This window comes from Equus przewalskii, chromosome 6 (genome assembly GCF_037783145.1).
Source record: "Equus przewalskii isolate Varuska chromosome 6, EquPr2, whole genome shotgun sequence".
Lineage (NCBI taxonomy): Eukaryota > Metazoa > Chordata > Mammalia > Perissodactyla > Equidae > Equus > Equus przewalskii.
The window spans coordinates 77735172-77751189 of record NC_091836.1 but is presented as its reverse complement, the minus strand read 5'-3'; the positions used below and the strand labels follow the sequence as shown (position 1 = coordinate 77751189).

Below are 16018 nucleotides of genomic sequence, written 5' to 3'. Positions count from 1 at the left end.
ACAGTGGCAAAAAGCTCTACCCTCCTATTTTGAAACACTGACCATACCTTTGACTCTTTCCGTTCAGATTAAGTATTATTTTCCCTCCACAGATTCTCATTTTCTGTGGATACCAGAAGACCCATCAAGAAATAGTTCACAGCATTGTCAGTGGACACTTTACCAGTTTGAAAACCAAAGTAAAAAATTTGCTAAAGCAGAGTTAATCCTCACTATAAAGAAGGCTGTCTTTCTACCAGCTTGTACTCATGGGTCCCAAGTCTCAGATCCGTATCCATCCCCTTTTTTCCTCTCCTCTCACTCACTAGCACATTCTCTAGGTACTTCAAACTGTGCATAAGGCAACCCTTTGTATTGCCATCCATATAAGATGCTATGGAAGAGAAAGGATAAAAATAAATTTTTCTGGAGGTCCAGTTTACTTTGATCATAAACAATAAGATTGGGGAGAAAGTGCCCCTGTAAACCAGTGTGCTAAGAAGGCTGTCTGGTCAGGTCAGGTGAAGCTAAAGCGGCTTGGGCTGTGGGTTAACTACTGATAATGAGTCATGCCAAACATACAACCAGCTCCTACCCAGGGTACTCACTTCCTGGTTCCTCTGTGAGCTCTAAAACAGTTTTTTCCCTTCCACCCAGCAGTAAACTCACATAATACGGAATTCATTTACAAAAGGTAGGCTATGTTTATTTAGACTCACAAGCAGTTGACTGACTCGGTGTGACTCAAACCACAAAGAAACCAGCTATTTCACTCCATTCTGAGTCCTAGGATTGGGGCCCATTCACAGGTTTACGAGTTTCTCATTGAGGGCAATTTGTGATTGTGTGAGATTGGCCAAGTAGGTCACCATCAGCAGGTCCTGGAAGAGAAAGAAGCCACAATGAGTGAGGAATGGGGCGGCAGAAAGGCCACCTCTATGATGGACACTGGGTGTGAAGACAGTCCTGGATAAATGACAGCTATGAAAGGCTGAGCAAGAGTTGAGGGTGGAAGATAGGAAGGAAATGCTTGAAAACACTTTCTCATCTCTACCGATGCAAATATAGACTAGGGGTGCTTTAGCCCAGGTCCATGGGTAGAATACAGGGGGTCTGTGGACTCAGATGGGGAAAATAAGAAATTGCATTTTCATTAACCTCTGAACTTTAGCATTTCTTTCAAGCATGACTCTAGATAACAAGTCACAGTAGCGTCAGCAGTACCTGAGCCAACGGAATCAAGGAAAGAGGTGCAAGGGAATCTCTGAGCATGTGTACTACCTCTTTCTTCCTCCCAACCTGGACTGCAAGGGGGCCAAAGGTGAAGCCCTGTCTCCTCTGTCCCCCTGCAGGCTATCTTCCCCAACTCCCTTCAGGTCGTGTGCATGTGCTGAGGTAGGGGACAGCACTCACATTGATGTTGCTGTTGAGCATGGTCTCGAAGTCATCAGGAACTATCTTGGGTACTTGGTTAACCAGACTCATCAAGAAGCGGCCCACTGTATTGTCAGCTGACACCTTTCCAGACTGAGCACCAAACAAAGATTTAATAAGGCAGTTAATTCTCACCACCGAGGACTGTCAGTTCATCAGCACATCTCTCAGCGACCTCGGGGTAGAGATCCATGCCCTCCTCCTTTTTTTCCTTCCCCCTCCTCACCAGTACATCCTCTGCGTACTGCAACACTGTGCTTAGGGCATCCTGGATGCGAGCCGACGCCCCTCCTACTTGCTGCAAGTCACTTGAGAGTCCGATCACCCGGTTGGGGCTAAAACAGGTCTTCATGATCAGGTCAACTGTGGGAGCGGGTTGGGGGATATAAGAGACACAGAGAATTCAGTCATCCCACCAGGAAAGACATGATTTCTAACCATCCTAACTTTCCCACCCCCCTCTGGACTCAGTCAACTTCCCCAGACTCCCCTATTCTGCCCTTATTAGCTTCTTCCTCCTGGAAGCTCAATTCCTGCACCTAGTACGCTAGTCATTGGTTTCGGTCTCATATGAATCTGGTGCTGCTAATTTCCCATCTCTAACAACTTCACAAGCAATTCCTCGAATTCTATTTATATAGAAGAATGACTGTGACTTCCACTCATCACAAACCTTAGATGAACAGTTCCTCTTTAACCCACCCAAGGCCCTCCATCCTTGTTAGAGAGCAGCAATCTTGTCCCCTGAAAAATGCCAAAGGCCTCGCAAGGCGGTATGGGAAAGTAACTCACCTCCGATGCGTTCTGTGTCATAATATGCATATTTCACTGTCAGAGGTGTGAACATCACCCCCATGGTCCTCCCAGGGACACCCATTAAAGTGCTGGGGAGAGAGAAGTCAAGCTAAACAGACAGTTTTGGGGGAGGGTTTCCATGTCTAGTCCAGGCTTGGAAAGCAGTCACACCAAGAGGATGGCTTCCAAGGTTCTGAGATGAGAAGGCTCGACCATGCGAAACCCAGGGTCTCATGGGAGCAAGACACTTTCTTCACTTAGCTCATTCCACACACCAGACCCTTGGCCTGCAAGAGGGGACTCAGCTTTCAGACCTGGTCTGGTCTCTTCAGAGGATTACTTCACACACTGTGCAATCTCAGTGATGAGAGGACAGGACACTGGATTTCCCTGTGGAGCTGGCTGCCTAGACATCCACCCCCATGGAAAAAAGAGATGGGACAGATCTTTTCTGGGACTGAGCCCTTCATGAGCATTGAAAAAAAAAACTGACTCTAGCCCACCAAGATTACATTGGGTACTATAAGTACTCTTACTAAAGGTGACTGCCTTTACTATGTCAACTACATACTTTGAACTGGATCTTGAGGAATCTGAAATATCCAGAAAGGCTAAGAAATCAGGCAATGGCTAGAGCTTAGGGGTATAACAACTGGCCCATAAGGCCACCCTCTTTGTCTTAGTGCATAATAGTTAACCGGTTATATCAGTGTCAGACACAGAAACAGCACAAAGCTAAACAGCATAAGAGATGCTCCAACAAATGCCTTCACGCTAACCAGAAAGTATAATCCTTCCAGCTCCTCTACCAGCCCCTTCTTCAGCACGTCATCAGAGCCGTTCCCAGCACCCCCACCAAAGGGCGTTTTAATTGCCAGTAAGCTCAACATGTCAATGTCGTAATGTTATTGTCATCAAAACTGTAGTGAATCCTGGGTTAACAGATGTGTTCAAAATAAGGACAGCCATCCTTTAATCTGTACTACCCAGGGTCCTGTGCTCAGTGCTAGGGATAACAACAAGCTAAAGGATGACTCTGAAAAGCAGTGAACATGGTGAAGGATCATGACCAGAGTACCACGTGAGCATTGGCTGTAAAAACTGTGAAAAGTTAGCTTCTAGAAACGATGTCATGAAAAACAACAGTTTGCTCAAATACCTAAAGGGCTGCCATTTGAAACTGGTTAAAAGCAAAATGTAGAAATCTGGGGAACAACCAGAATCGGTGAGTGAAAATTTCAGGGATAGATTCTGTTTCAGAGTAAAACCTTCCTAATGATTTTAACTGTTGAGAACGAGGAATGGGCTTCCTTGGGAGGCAGTGAGCTACACACAAAGATTAAACCTGCTTGGGGTGGAAGTGGGGTGTCATCTAGGCGTGGTATGAACCAGACAGCCTTTTATGCCCTTGTGGCCCACGACTCTGGTCACCTGACATAGGCCTTGATGCTCATGCGGCCGTTCTGGAGGCTCGTGTCCACAGTGAGGTGAATGGGGTTGGGGGCTTCCCGGCTGTAGTACTCATGGATCAGCACAGAGTGCTCTGTGATGTCATGGCCTGTAGCGTACCTGGAAAATGGAACATAGCTGTGGACTCATGTCTACCTGTGACATCAATACCAAACACGATGGTGGTACAGGTGTCTCTAGGTACCTGATACTTCTATGGTAGTGATACCCCCAGTGACAACCCAAATACCAAAACAATAAACACACTGAAAACTATATCAAATCAAATCACAGACTGACTTACAGCTATTGAAAAATTCCAAGGCACCACCAGTAAGGCAAAAAAAGATTTGCTCAGTAAAAGCTACAATTCAAAATAAATATTCTTGGCCTCACAGGATCAGAACTGCCAACAAAACACACTGAATTCACAGCTCCTTGAGATAACACACTTTCAATATTCTGTCTCCAAGAGGGAGTACAGTACCTAGTCAGGTGGCAAAAGACCTTGGCGATCACTGAGACTTTCCTTTCCCTCACCTCCCACTTACCAGCCCAGGATGAGCTCATTTGGAGAGACCTTCTTGTGCAATTCATACATGTTCTTAGCAAATTCCATGTCAACAGCCACCTAAGGAGGAAGGCAGAAAAGGAAGCTAAGCCAGAAGCCCATATAAAAAATGGATAAAAAGGACAAGAAGCTACCCCCAATAGTCAGAAGAGACCTGGGAAGTATGTCCAAATGAATGAAGCTCTTTGAAACTGTGGGAGCTCTAGTTATAAGCACAAGATGTTGTGCTGGAGGGGCCTTAATGAGAGCCAAGCAAATGAACAGCTACAGGCTGCACAGGGGCAGCTCAAATTCCCACTCACCTCATCTTCTGACTCGTTGTGTGGCACTGAAAAGCAATTGGTGACTTCCACAGAGTGCTTGTCAACGGTTCCTGTGAGAGAGCATCATCCATGTGTTATAAAGCCATAGGGCTCCCAATAGCCTCTGACCACTTTTCAAATACTTTCAGAGTTTTCTTCAAAATCAATGAACAAAAATCTGAACTCATGAGCTCCAACTTCAGCCATGTGCATCAACGGAAGCACGATTCTCTGGAGAACTGAAACTCTGAAGTGATCTCCAGCTCCTTCCTTTAACTGTCAACAATTAGGGCCTATTCTTCCTTCATAAGGTCCCCTCTAGCCTATCTGTTACCTCCTACTAACAGCCCTACTCCAGATCTTTACTCTGTGACCTTCATTTTTCAGTTTCCAGACTTTCTCCCTATACTTTAATCTACAGGTTAAATTATATTCTAATAACGTCTATACAGACCATTGTGGCCTTGTCTCAGAGCACAATTCAAGGAGCTTCACTTGTACCTCCCTTCAGCCACCTGGTCCCATGGGCCTAACCTTAACCCTAGCATCATCCAGAAACCCACCTGGGAACCTTAAACATCAGTGTCAGTCTTTTACCACAAACTTCTATTCTTCTAGTTCTGATACCTTTACTCCCACTACATGTGCTTCTTGACCTCACTAAGATTGCTAGTCCCTTGCCTTCTCCATTGTTTCCCTCATCTACTGGAACCTCCCACCTGAAGCTTCAAAAGTGCCTCTCTCTCCACCACAGACCACAGTGTTGTCTATACCCCTAAGTGTCTGTTTAATTTCACTTCACTAGGTTTTTGCCCCCTTAGCTGAAACTATGTCCTCAACCCCAAGATTTCACGTTCTGTGATCTCTTGTCAGCATTCAACAGACTCGAGCAAGCCAAGCTTCTGAAATAGTTGTCTGCTATATTTCCATGCCACTATGACACCCTTCTACTAGAGCATTTATCATATTGTGTTCTAATTAGCTACAGTAAGAGTATAACTTCATCTTGCATTTAAGGTTAGAGCTTGTTTTATCAAACCTTGAATTCTAAGTACCTAATGGTCTTACGGATACATAAAAGGTACCAGTGGACTTCATTTAACCAAATGAAACATGTTTCATGAATGAACGTCTGAGAAAACCTGTAAGTTCTGCAAGCAGAATCTATGGCTTCATTCTCCAGCGAGCACTGCCTCTATAACACCTAGCACTGTACTGTGATCCCAGTCTAGAAGAGGATCTGAACACCTAGATCACAGTTGGTCTAACGAGGGTCAGCGTCACATTTGGGGCATGCAGCCCAAACCTCGGGTGGAGAACTGTTTCTTTAAATAGCTTCAGTGAGTCTGGAAAATTTGACGGTGCAGCTGAAAGAGTACGTAAGTATTTGTGGAGTGCCAAGTCGGTGATGCAAAAAGTCACTTGTTACAGAAGCTCAAAGCAAGGCTGTCACAGAGGTTAAAAATGGGGGTGGGGTGGGGGCGGGGGTGTGGGATGAAGGATTGATACTGAACACTTGCCCTGGGAACCTGGAAGATGAGTGGAACTCAAAAAAACGAGGGCAAGAAGGGTGTGCACTTGTGGCAAAGAGAATACAGAGGCTTGGTTTGAGAAAAACCATGGCAATGTTTGGAAGATAAAGGACCATTTCATGCTTCTGTAAAATGCTATACCCTCAAAGACAAAGAGAGGGAGAATGTGTGCATGTGTTAGGGATGGAAAGGTCTGATGTGGTGGAGGACGGCAACTGACAGTTGTTTCGTACCAAATGTGTGCCAGCACAGTTAAGATGCTTTCTGCAATAATTTAGTTCTCACAAAGACTAAGTCTAAAGTAGCCCCTGAAGGAACTAGACTTCAGGTAATTTGTCCCAAGGCATGTGGCTAATATTTGGTGGAGGCTGTCTACAAATCCTGTCCTTTTTGCAATATACCAGTTGTCTTCTACGGTAGAAGGACTATTACACATTCAAGAGTAAGAAAGAGAAACGATGCACGGGAGTGGAGTGGATTCAAAGGTGTTTAAAATCTGTAACTAAGATGTAGTGAAAATGAATTTGATGAGATCAGCACTCCCCAGAAAAAGGGATATACAAGTAACTCCTTTTCAGTGCTTCTCAGTTTCACAGATTAACATAAAATAGCTATACTTCAAATTTGGAACATAGGCAGGGAAAAGGTTTTTCTTCGATTTGAAGGTTAAGCGATATAAACAGATAATACAATCGTTCATGCCCCAATGGAGAATCAGAGACCGCACTGGGGAAACAGGGTCTACACCTTAGGAACCAGTAAGGGACAGAGGATCAGGCTTAGATGTTTAGGAAAGCAGAATGTTATTGAAACCCTAAATGGGATCCTGCCAAACCGATTTACTTGTTGAGAGAGACATCTTTTTACAGATGCCCCACTCCTTTGCAACTGGTTAGAAACATTATTTGTAAACACCTGGGAAATAAAGACGTTTAGTCAATAGATGAAGGAGGAAAACGTGGTCACTGGGCTTAGGGAGTCAGGCTTTTTGACTTCCTAGTTGGCGCCTACACTCATTCGTGGTAGACTGGGACTGATTACGCTTGACGGAAAATGCTGCTGGGAAGAGGAAAAATAAAAAGTCAGTCACTCGGCACACGACATTTATTCAATAAGCAACTACTCCTTACGAATTTATGTCGCCCAAAGCGACTTCCATCTGGCAGGAAAGTTCAAGTTCATTGGGAAGTTAAGTCGCAGCAGGAAGGGGGGATAGAGAAACAGGTGAGCGATCAAGGGAGATGGGAAGAGAGGGGAGCAAGATGAAGGGAGGTGGGAGGCAGGCAGAAGGGAACGTGGATTTCCTCTGACCACTCACCGAGCAGGGTCCCGATAACGCGGGCAGCGCCCTCGTTGCGTCGCTCGTAGCTGTCCACGATGGAGGCCAAAATGACCGGGTGCAGGCGGACCACGCGGCCGCCGGGGAAGGGGCCCGGGAGAGCAGGACCCGGCAAAGACTGCGCCGGGGTCTGCGCTGGGGCTGGCGCCGAGGCCGGGGGCTGGCCGGGAGCCGCGGTCGCAGTCGCCGCTGCCGCCGGGTCTGAGGATGAGGCTGGAGCCGCCGTCGGGGCCGGAACCGGCGCTGGAGCCGGCGCTGAGCCTGGGGCCGGAGCTGTGGGTGAGGCCGGGGCTGGGGCTGAGGCCGAGGCTGGGGCAGCAGCCGTGGCTGGGGCTGGAGCTGCAGGAGGAGCACTCGCCGGTACCGTCGGTGTGGCCATCTTGTCGAGAGAGAAGGAGCCAGGAGCGGAAGGGAGGGAGTTACGACTATTAGGAACACGATAGGCTGAATACGCACCACGTGAACTAGATCTTTGTGCTTATTGGCTACTGATGACGCTTCTCGTGGCACTACTATTTCCTGCTCTGAGTTTGTGCTCTTTGATTTTGGTCCGATACACACTCGGTGAGACCTCAGCTAAATCGTTCCAAGTAAACTTGGGACCGCGCTTGGAGAAGAGAAACAATTCTGTCTGCGCTGCTACCGCCAGATGTAGCCCGAGAGTGGAGCAAGGGTCGCAATTTGTGGTTTCAGACTTTAGTGGGATAATGGATGTCAAAGTGCCTTTTATTTTTTTAAATTTTTTTGGTAAGGAAGATTGGCCCTGAGCTAACATCTGTTGCCAATCTTCTTCTTCTTCTTTTTTTTTCCTCTCCAAAGCTCCAGTACATAGTTGTATACCCTAGTTGTAGGTCATTCTAGTTCCACTATGTGGGACACCACCACAGCATGGCTTCATGAGCAGTGTGTAAGTCTGGCCCAGGAGCCAAACCCTCAAACCCCAGGCTGCCACAGCAGAGGGGCGAACTTAACCACTATACCTTGGGGCCCCAAAGTGCCTTTTAAAGGGTTTTGTTCTTAAGAGCCTCATAAGGGGTCAATACGGTGGTTTCTTCATTCAATGATTTTAATATATGCTAGACTCTCTTTTAGTTGCTTGGGACATATCAGCAAATAAAACAAAGATGCTTGCCCTTGAAAAGTTTACATTCTAGCAGGGAGAGACAAGTACAGTATATAATACATTAAAAGGTGATAAGTGCTATGAAAAAGGAAAAAGTGGAGAGTAGGGGGGGATCAGGAGTTGTGAGGAGGGAGGGTGGGTCACAATGAGAATGTGAGATATGAGTGGATTTGAAGGAGGCAAGGGAGGCAGCCATTATTTGGGAGGAGAGAGCCCCCAGGTAGAAGGCACAGCTAAGGAGCAGGCTATATCTTCAGCTCACTGATTCTCATTTCAGCTGCTATTTATTCTGTGTATTGAATTTTAGATTTCAATAACTATATTTTTCATTTCTAGAAGTCCTATTTTCCTTCCTTCCTCTCTCCTCTCCTCTTCCTTCCTTCTTTCCTTCCTTCCTTCCTTTTTTATTGGAGTATAGTTGACATACAATGTTAGTTTCAGGTGTACAATATAATGATTCAATATTTGTATATATTATGAAATGATCACCATAAGTCTGGTTAACATCCGTGATTACACATAGTTGCAGATTTTTTTCATTGTAATGAGAAACTTTTAAGATTTACTTTCTTAGCGACTTTTGAGTATGCAATACAGTATTATTAACTTCACTTGTTTACCTCCTATTCTTTCTTTGTTAATTTCTATTTTATCAACTTAATACATAATCATAGTTTAAAAGGTCAATTAGCGTTAAAAAGCCTATGCTCCGAATACAGTAGTTCCCTGTTCCGTCCCCTCACGAAACTCCCAATCACTCTATCCTGAAGTGACTGCTTTAGATATTTAACTGTTTCTTCTTACATCTCTGCACTTCTCAATAATACATGTCTACTGCTACCTTTTGGTTTGTCAATGTTAGGCATTATCTATTTACTTCCTATGCCAGAAAATTCTACTGCTATCCTTTCAATATAATTGCATGCTACATTTTAGTTAGATCAATATTCAGTGGGGTTACATTATTATTTCTATGCAAATGCTATTCATACCTGAGTGTTGTACTATACTACATTTTTTTTTGTTTTTCCTAGAGCCAGTAATTTCCTTATTTTACATATTTGTCTAGTTTGCTTGGTACTTATGGTTAGTTTTCCACACTGTCTAATAGCCTCAGTAGGATCTTTTGGAAGGCCCGTAGCATCAATCTGTCAATCTCTCTTTTCCTGGAGACCATCTGTCTGAGAATACTGTTCTCCTCTGTCAGGACTTTCTGGCAAACTGCCTAATAGGACTTTGTTCTGCTCTTTGACTGGATTCCTGCTTCATGGAGCTCCTGTCTTCCTCCTTTTTCATTTTGTTGGAGTACATCCTCCAGTGGTTTCAACAACTTACAGAAATGGTGCCATGGCTGAGGATGTGATGGTGACAGTGCCCCCATTCCTTTGTCTGTCGAGTCAAATTGCCCCAGCCTGCCCTGGAGTTGAGTGGTGGAAGAGGACGGGGGTTTCAGAGAGGGAGATGGAGGGTCTGTTGGACGCTTTTTCTCTTGGTAACAGGAGTTCATCCCTTTGGCCCCTGCCTTGTTTCTCCACTTTGCTGTATGGAGGAATGAGGTCAAGTTCTCTTGTGACTGGTCTTCATCCACTGACACTCAGAGGGAATGTGTGTTTGTGCTTCTCCAAGGCTCAGCGGGTTCTTCATCTGTTCTAGTCCCACATGTACTAGAGCCTGCTAGGTATCAAAGGGCAGGCGGTCACACCCATCCTTTTGATTCCAGCACCACCAAGCAGAAGTGAACTAGTAGGTTCGGGCTAAGTGGACCCAGGTTTGGCTTGGGGATCTGTCTGATCCGATAAAGGGGCCTGTTTCAGCTCAGTCCCCAGGGCCTTGTTGTTGGGCTCCTGCATCAGGGAGCTGAGTCATCCCTGCCTCACCTCCAGCTCTCCAAGTCTGAACAGACTGAACAGCCTAGACTGCACATCTTCTTGGCAGACGCCAGTGCTGTCTTCTCTTGCTCTTTCCTGAATTAGCTCCACCAACAGCAGAGATTTTCAGGGGAGCCCGAGGCTTTCTTGTAAATTGCTCCTGCTTCAACAGGCCTGTTTCTAAACTGCCATGTGACTTGCACCCAAAGTCCATTGTATCCTAACAGCTTCCTAAAATTTTCTCTCTCCTTTTGTTGTGTAGTCAAAATGCTGATATTTGAATCTCAGCAACTTCCCCCATTCCCAAATACTTTTTGCTCAGTCAGACATTTTGCTACTGAGATGAATTCTCCATTGGCTTTAGATCCCAGGTGTCACTCTGGACTCTGAAAGCTTTCTATCAATTGTTACTTTTCTCCTTCTGAAGGCTATCACCCTGCCAACATTTTAGTTTTATATTTTAAACACAACTCAAGATCCTGCTCTCCTTTCTCTGCTTTTTTAGAATGTACAAATGTCTCCAGTTTTGGGGAGCATTTAGCCTAACTACTTGGTCTCTGCTTCTGTCTTCCGTGTCTTTGCCTTTTCATCTCTTTCTGTCTCTCTCTGTCTACCCAGGTCATAGACCACAATTTAAATCCTGCTTCTTTGCCCACTGGTCTAGCTCTGGAAAATTATGGGAAGACATTTTTCTCTGACTGTCAAATTTCTCATCTGAGTGATCCCTGAGACAGTTTCTATGATGATCAAAAGGGATAATATATATAAATCACCCAGCACAAAGTGAGCTCACAGAGTGGCCATTTCTCTTACCATTATTTGAACTTGTCTCCTTATCTGAATCAGAACACTTCTAGCTTTAAAATCCTGTGTGTGACTGAGTCCATGAGGCTGATGTGTGGGGCCAATGGGCTGATGAGTATAGATTATTTTACTTTCTTGCCATAGCTCTTCAGTCCCAGCAAATATGCGCCAGCTGGATATAGGTTCACACAGGCAGGGAGGGGCTCACTTTTAAAACTTAAAAATGCATTTTTTTCTTAACCCAAACTGTCTAAAGAGGCATACAGAGCCTGATAAACAGTGGGTGTGAGAGGGAGCGAGAAAGGGAGGAGAGAGAAACAGAGATAGAGAGAGAGATCAACACGCCCACACGCCTTCCTATATCTTTGCTGACACAATAAAATATGTGACAGAGAGGCCTGAGGGGAATGAATAGAAAAATTCCCTGCTGTCTTATCCACTCATCTTTCTTGAAACTTTGCACGTATCTCGTATCTCAGCTCTCCTTGGCCTTCACTCAGCAGCTTGCCGAGCACCCAGAAAGCAGGGTGGGCTGAGGTACCTTCAGGCTGCTCTTTCCTCAGCAGCGTACCTCTCCTCTCTTCTCTCCCCCTTTTCCAGGTCATCAGTCTGAACGTGACCCTTCATTCTGAGCACCATGGCCCTGACCCGCAGCCCCCAGGAAGCATTGCTCTGGGCCTTGAGTGACCTTGAGGAGAATGAGTTCAAGATGTTAAAGTTCCGCTTACGGGATAGAGCCCTGCTTGAGGGCCAGTGCCAGCTGGCCCGAGGGGAGCTGGAGGGCCTCAGTCGGGTGGACCTGGCTTCTCGGCTGACTTTAATGTATGGAGCACAGGAGGCTGTGAAAGTGCTGCTCAAAGTCTTGAGGGACATGAACCTGTTGGAACTCGTGGAACAGCTTGGCCACATTTGTCTGAATGGTGAGTGTAGCTGAGGAAAAAGGGAGATCAGGGTGGCACCAGGACTCCCCCTCCCCTATGACATTTCCAGAGGCTTGCATAGCCTGTAATTTGTACCTTCTCTCTCTTGCCCTCTGCTCTTGCCTGGGAGCCCCAGTGCCCGAGGGTCCTAGTGGTCTCTAGTTGAGGGCTCTGACAACTGTCAGGTGGAGGGCCTGAGCAGAGGGTGGGATTTATTTATAGAAAGACTGGGGCAACTCATGGCCATAATGCCCCACCTCCTACCTCCACCTGTAGTGCCAGAGAAGAGGAGAGGATGAAGAGAGGAGTTTAGAGATTGGGGATGGTGTTGGTGAAGGGGGTTCTGCTAACCAGAAGAAATGGCATCAGGGTGCGGGGTCAGACCTTTCCCCAGTTGCTTTCCTGGCTGGTAGCTCAGCCTGCTTCTCAGAGAAGACAGCCTGCTCCTGTGCCCTGCTCTCTTAAGGAACCAGTGGATTGATGCCACCCTAGAGAGTGGGGTGGACATGGAGCCTAAATGGCTTCCTATCCCTTCTTGTGGGGTGCTGAGGAGGAGGGAGGTTCTGTTGGTTCCTTTGCTCTCTCCATAGGCTCCTTTCATGTCTGAGAGTTCCTCTGACATAGAGATGGGAGGGTTCCGTAGAGTCAGAGTTGTGGCTCCTGTTCCGAAGCTGGTTTATCTTTAGCACCTGACCTGACATTTACCAAGAACAGCATCCTATTACATCACCATGCTTCAGCTTCCCTTTCCTTTCTCCTCTCTCTGTCCTCACCATTTCAAATGGGGACATTTCAATGAACACTCAGACATTCACACACACAGAGACTTTTGCGCATACATGTATTCTTACAAACACATGCTTGCTGATGTACACTGACATGCCTTCCCTACATGAAAATACACAAGCTTCTATAAGCCCACTCCCATGAGCATGTGTGTATACGAGCATTCACTCACACCCCACAGATATCCACACACACAAAACACACCCTTGCACACTCACCCAGATGTGCACATGAACACCATGCATGCACAGTCACACACACACATACACACTCATACGTACTTACGGTGGTCCCTACCCACGAAGCTAGAAGTATAACCTTCAGGGAGATACAAGTTAGAGAGCATAGAAAATGAAACTAAAGAGCAGAGTCCGGAGTTTGAAGAGCCCACATTGTCCTTTTTTATTCTCGTCTCACCACCTAACACCCACTTGTCTGGCTCAGATTACAGAGAAATATACCGAGAGCGTGTGCGCCGCCTAGAGGAGAGGCAGGATGTGGAAATCAACTGCAGGTACAATCAGCTGCTGCTGGTGACCAAGCCCAGCTCAGGGAGCCCAGAATCACCTGCCTGCTCCATCCTGGAACAGGAGCTGGACTCTATCATGGTGGAGGCTCTATTTGATCCAGGGGAAAAGCCCTACCAAGTCCCGCCCATAGTGGTGCTCCAGCGGTCCGCTGGTATTGGAAAGACAACACTGTCCAAAAAAATGGTGCTGGACTGGGCCACTGACACCCTGTACCCAGGCCGGTTTGATTATGTCTTTTATGTGAGCTGCAGAGAAGTGGTCCTGCTCCAAGAGGGCAAACTGGACCGGCTCCTCTTCTGGTGTTGTGAAGACAATCAAGCGCCTGTCACAGAGATTCTGAGGCAGCCAGAGCGGCTCCTGTTCATCCTGGATGGCTATGATGAGTTGCAGAGGCCCTTTGCAAAGCAGTTGAAGAGGCTGAGGTCAAGTCCCATGGAGGACATGCTCCACCTCCTAATCAGGAGAAAGGTACTCTCCACGTCCTCCCTTCTCATCACCACTCGACCCCTGGCTTTACAGAATCTGGAATCCTTGCTGGAACAACCATGCCATGTTCACATCCTAGGCTTCTCTGAGGATGAGAGGAGGAGGTATTTCAGCTCATATTTTACAGATGAGGAGCAAGCCAGAAATGCCTTTGACATTGTACAAGGAAATGACTTCCTCTACAAAGCATGTCAGGTTCCAGGCATTTGCTGGGTGGTCTGCTCCTGGCTGAAGGGACAGATGGAGAGGGGCAGAGCAGTCTCAGAGACACCCAGTAATGGCACTGACATCTTCATGGCCTATGTCTCCACCTTCCTGCCACCCAGTGACAATGGGTCTGCTCTGAGCTTACCCGAGACAGGGTCCTGAGGAGTCTGTGCTCCTTGGCAGCTGAGGGCATCCAGCACCGGAGGTTCTTGTTTGAAGAAGCCGACCTCAGAAAGCACAATTTAGATGGGCCCAGCCTTGCTGCTTTCCTGAGCAGCAATGATTACCAAGAAGGACTTGAGGTGAAGAAGTTCTACAGCTTCCACCACATTAGCTTCCAGGAATTTTTTCACGCCATGTCCTACCTGGTGAAAGAGGACCAGAGAGAAGTGAAGAGGCTGCTGGATGAAAAGAAGCAGGAAGGGAATGAGGAGATGACCCTCAGTATGCAGTTTTTATTGGACATAGCGAAAAAGGAAAGATTCTCCAACTTTGAGCTAAAGTTTTGCCTCAAAATCTCCCCCACGATGAAGAAGGATCTGAAGCATTTTAAAGAACAAATGGAATCTATAAAGCATAACAGGCCCTGGGATTTGGAATTTTCTCTGTATGAGTCTAAAATAAAAAATCTGGTAAAGGGTGTTCAAATAAGTGACATATCATTTAAGATGGAACATTCAAAAGAAAAGAAATCCTATAGCAAGAATGCATTTTCTGTCAAAACCAGCTTGAGCGATGGACAGAAAGAGAAGCAAAAAAGTCCAAGTGTGGACAAAGGTAATATTGCAGGGTCACTAAAGGAGGCTTCTAATGGAAAAGGCAGAGGGACAGAGAAACTAGAGACAGGGAGGTTTGGGAGCAGTAGGATGGAAAGCAGAGGAAGCGAGACAGCAGAGCTGAAGGGTCAAGAGGACGGTGGGGTAGATGGACAGGAGGATGAAGGGAAGAAGAGTAGAAAGGGAAGAAGAGATGAGAGATTAGACTAATGGGTACCAGAGAGAGTGGAAGGACAGAGGAGCGAAAGAGAATTAGATAATCGAGTGTCAGATGACTTGGAACACAGGATGTGGAGGAGTCCATGTGGAACAAGTTCTCAGGAACAACCCACATTTGCCATCAATGGCTCCAGCTCAGTTATTTATCAACCCCTCCCCCTAGAGGCTGTTTATAACCTCCTATAGTGTAGAATCTTGTTTTAGTAACTAACTCCTTTTATATGTTAATGTCAGTGACCCAGCAAGTGATTCTGATGTTGGGCTTCTTTGCATAAAATAAACTCCTTAACATGATAAAGTGTGGATTGTGCTCATTCTATATGATTGGATAATGTGAAGCATATCAATGTCACCATTCAAAGGAAATATTGTACTGTGGTATAATGGAATGTCCCTTTGACTCTGCATTTGTGATTAATTTGCTGCTTAAATAAATAGTAACTTCCCATCTTTCTAGAAACTTCTGGAATTTTCATGTTGGGAGTGAGCTTGTCATAGCTCACTTCACATATGCCTTGTCGTAGACCTTTAGGCTTGGAAGCTCTATTGTGACTTGACTTAGCTCTATGCTAATAACATGCCACTGTTGTTTCCAGCTGTGCCATTAACTGACTTTTCTTTCTAGAAAAATCAGTCAGTTCCAAGTGCTAACTCAAAATCTCTTTTTCTGCTTTGGTTCCCTCTGTATAGAAAAAAAGGAGAATAAAAAGGAATTCTAGGTGCCGATGTGATCAGTTCCCAACCCTCATTTCATGGATGAGGAAATTGAAGGTCAGTCAGGAGCCCCATCAGTTTGTGGGCTTCCTCAGAGCGCTCCCTTAGTTCCCACACCTCAGCCAACAGTGTGGAGGTCCTCAGGACTCCATGCAGGCAGCACAAACCTGCCCCCTCCCAGCTG

General features: G+C 46.1%; 2 protein-coding genes across 2 annotated transcripts; one reads left to right on the top strand and one right to left on the bottom strand.

Moving 5' to 3' along the window:
* Positions 1 to 659: 659 nt before the first annotated feature.
* On the bottom strand, positions 660 to 7927 carry EIF3F (eukaryotic translation initiation factor 3 subunit F). The gene is made up of 8 exons (XM_008514285.2): positions 7381 to 7927; positions 4531 to 4601; positions 4209 to 4288; positions 3640 to 3777; positions 2206 to 2297; positions 1640 to 1776; positions 1393 to 1506; positions 660 to 860 (listed from the first exon to the last, which is right to left on the bottom strand). The coding sequence occupies exons 1-8, from the start codon at positions 7778 to 7780 to the stop codon at positions 783 to 785; spliced, it is 1110 nt and encodes a 369-aa protein (XP_008512507.1). The 5' UTR covers positions 7781 to 7927; the 3' UTR covers positions 660 to 782.
* A 3777-nt stretch (positions 7928 to 11704) lies between these two features.
* NLRP10 (NLR family pyrin domain containing 10) lies at positions 11705 to 15252 on the top strand. The gene is given in 3 exon segments (XM_008514297.2): positions 11705 to 12116; positions 13347 to 14252; positions 14255 to 15252. Coding segments are annotated over 3 exon segments (2046 nt in total). The 5' UTR covers positions 11705 to 11833; the 3' UTR covers positions 15112 to 15252.
* Positions 15253 to 16018: the final 766 nt, after the last annotated feature.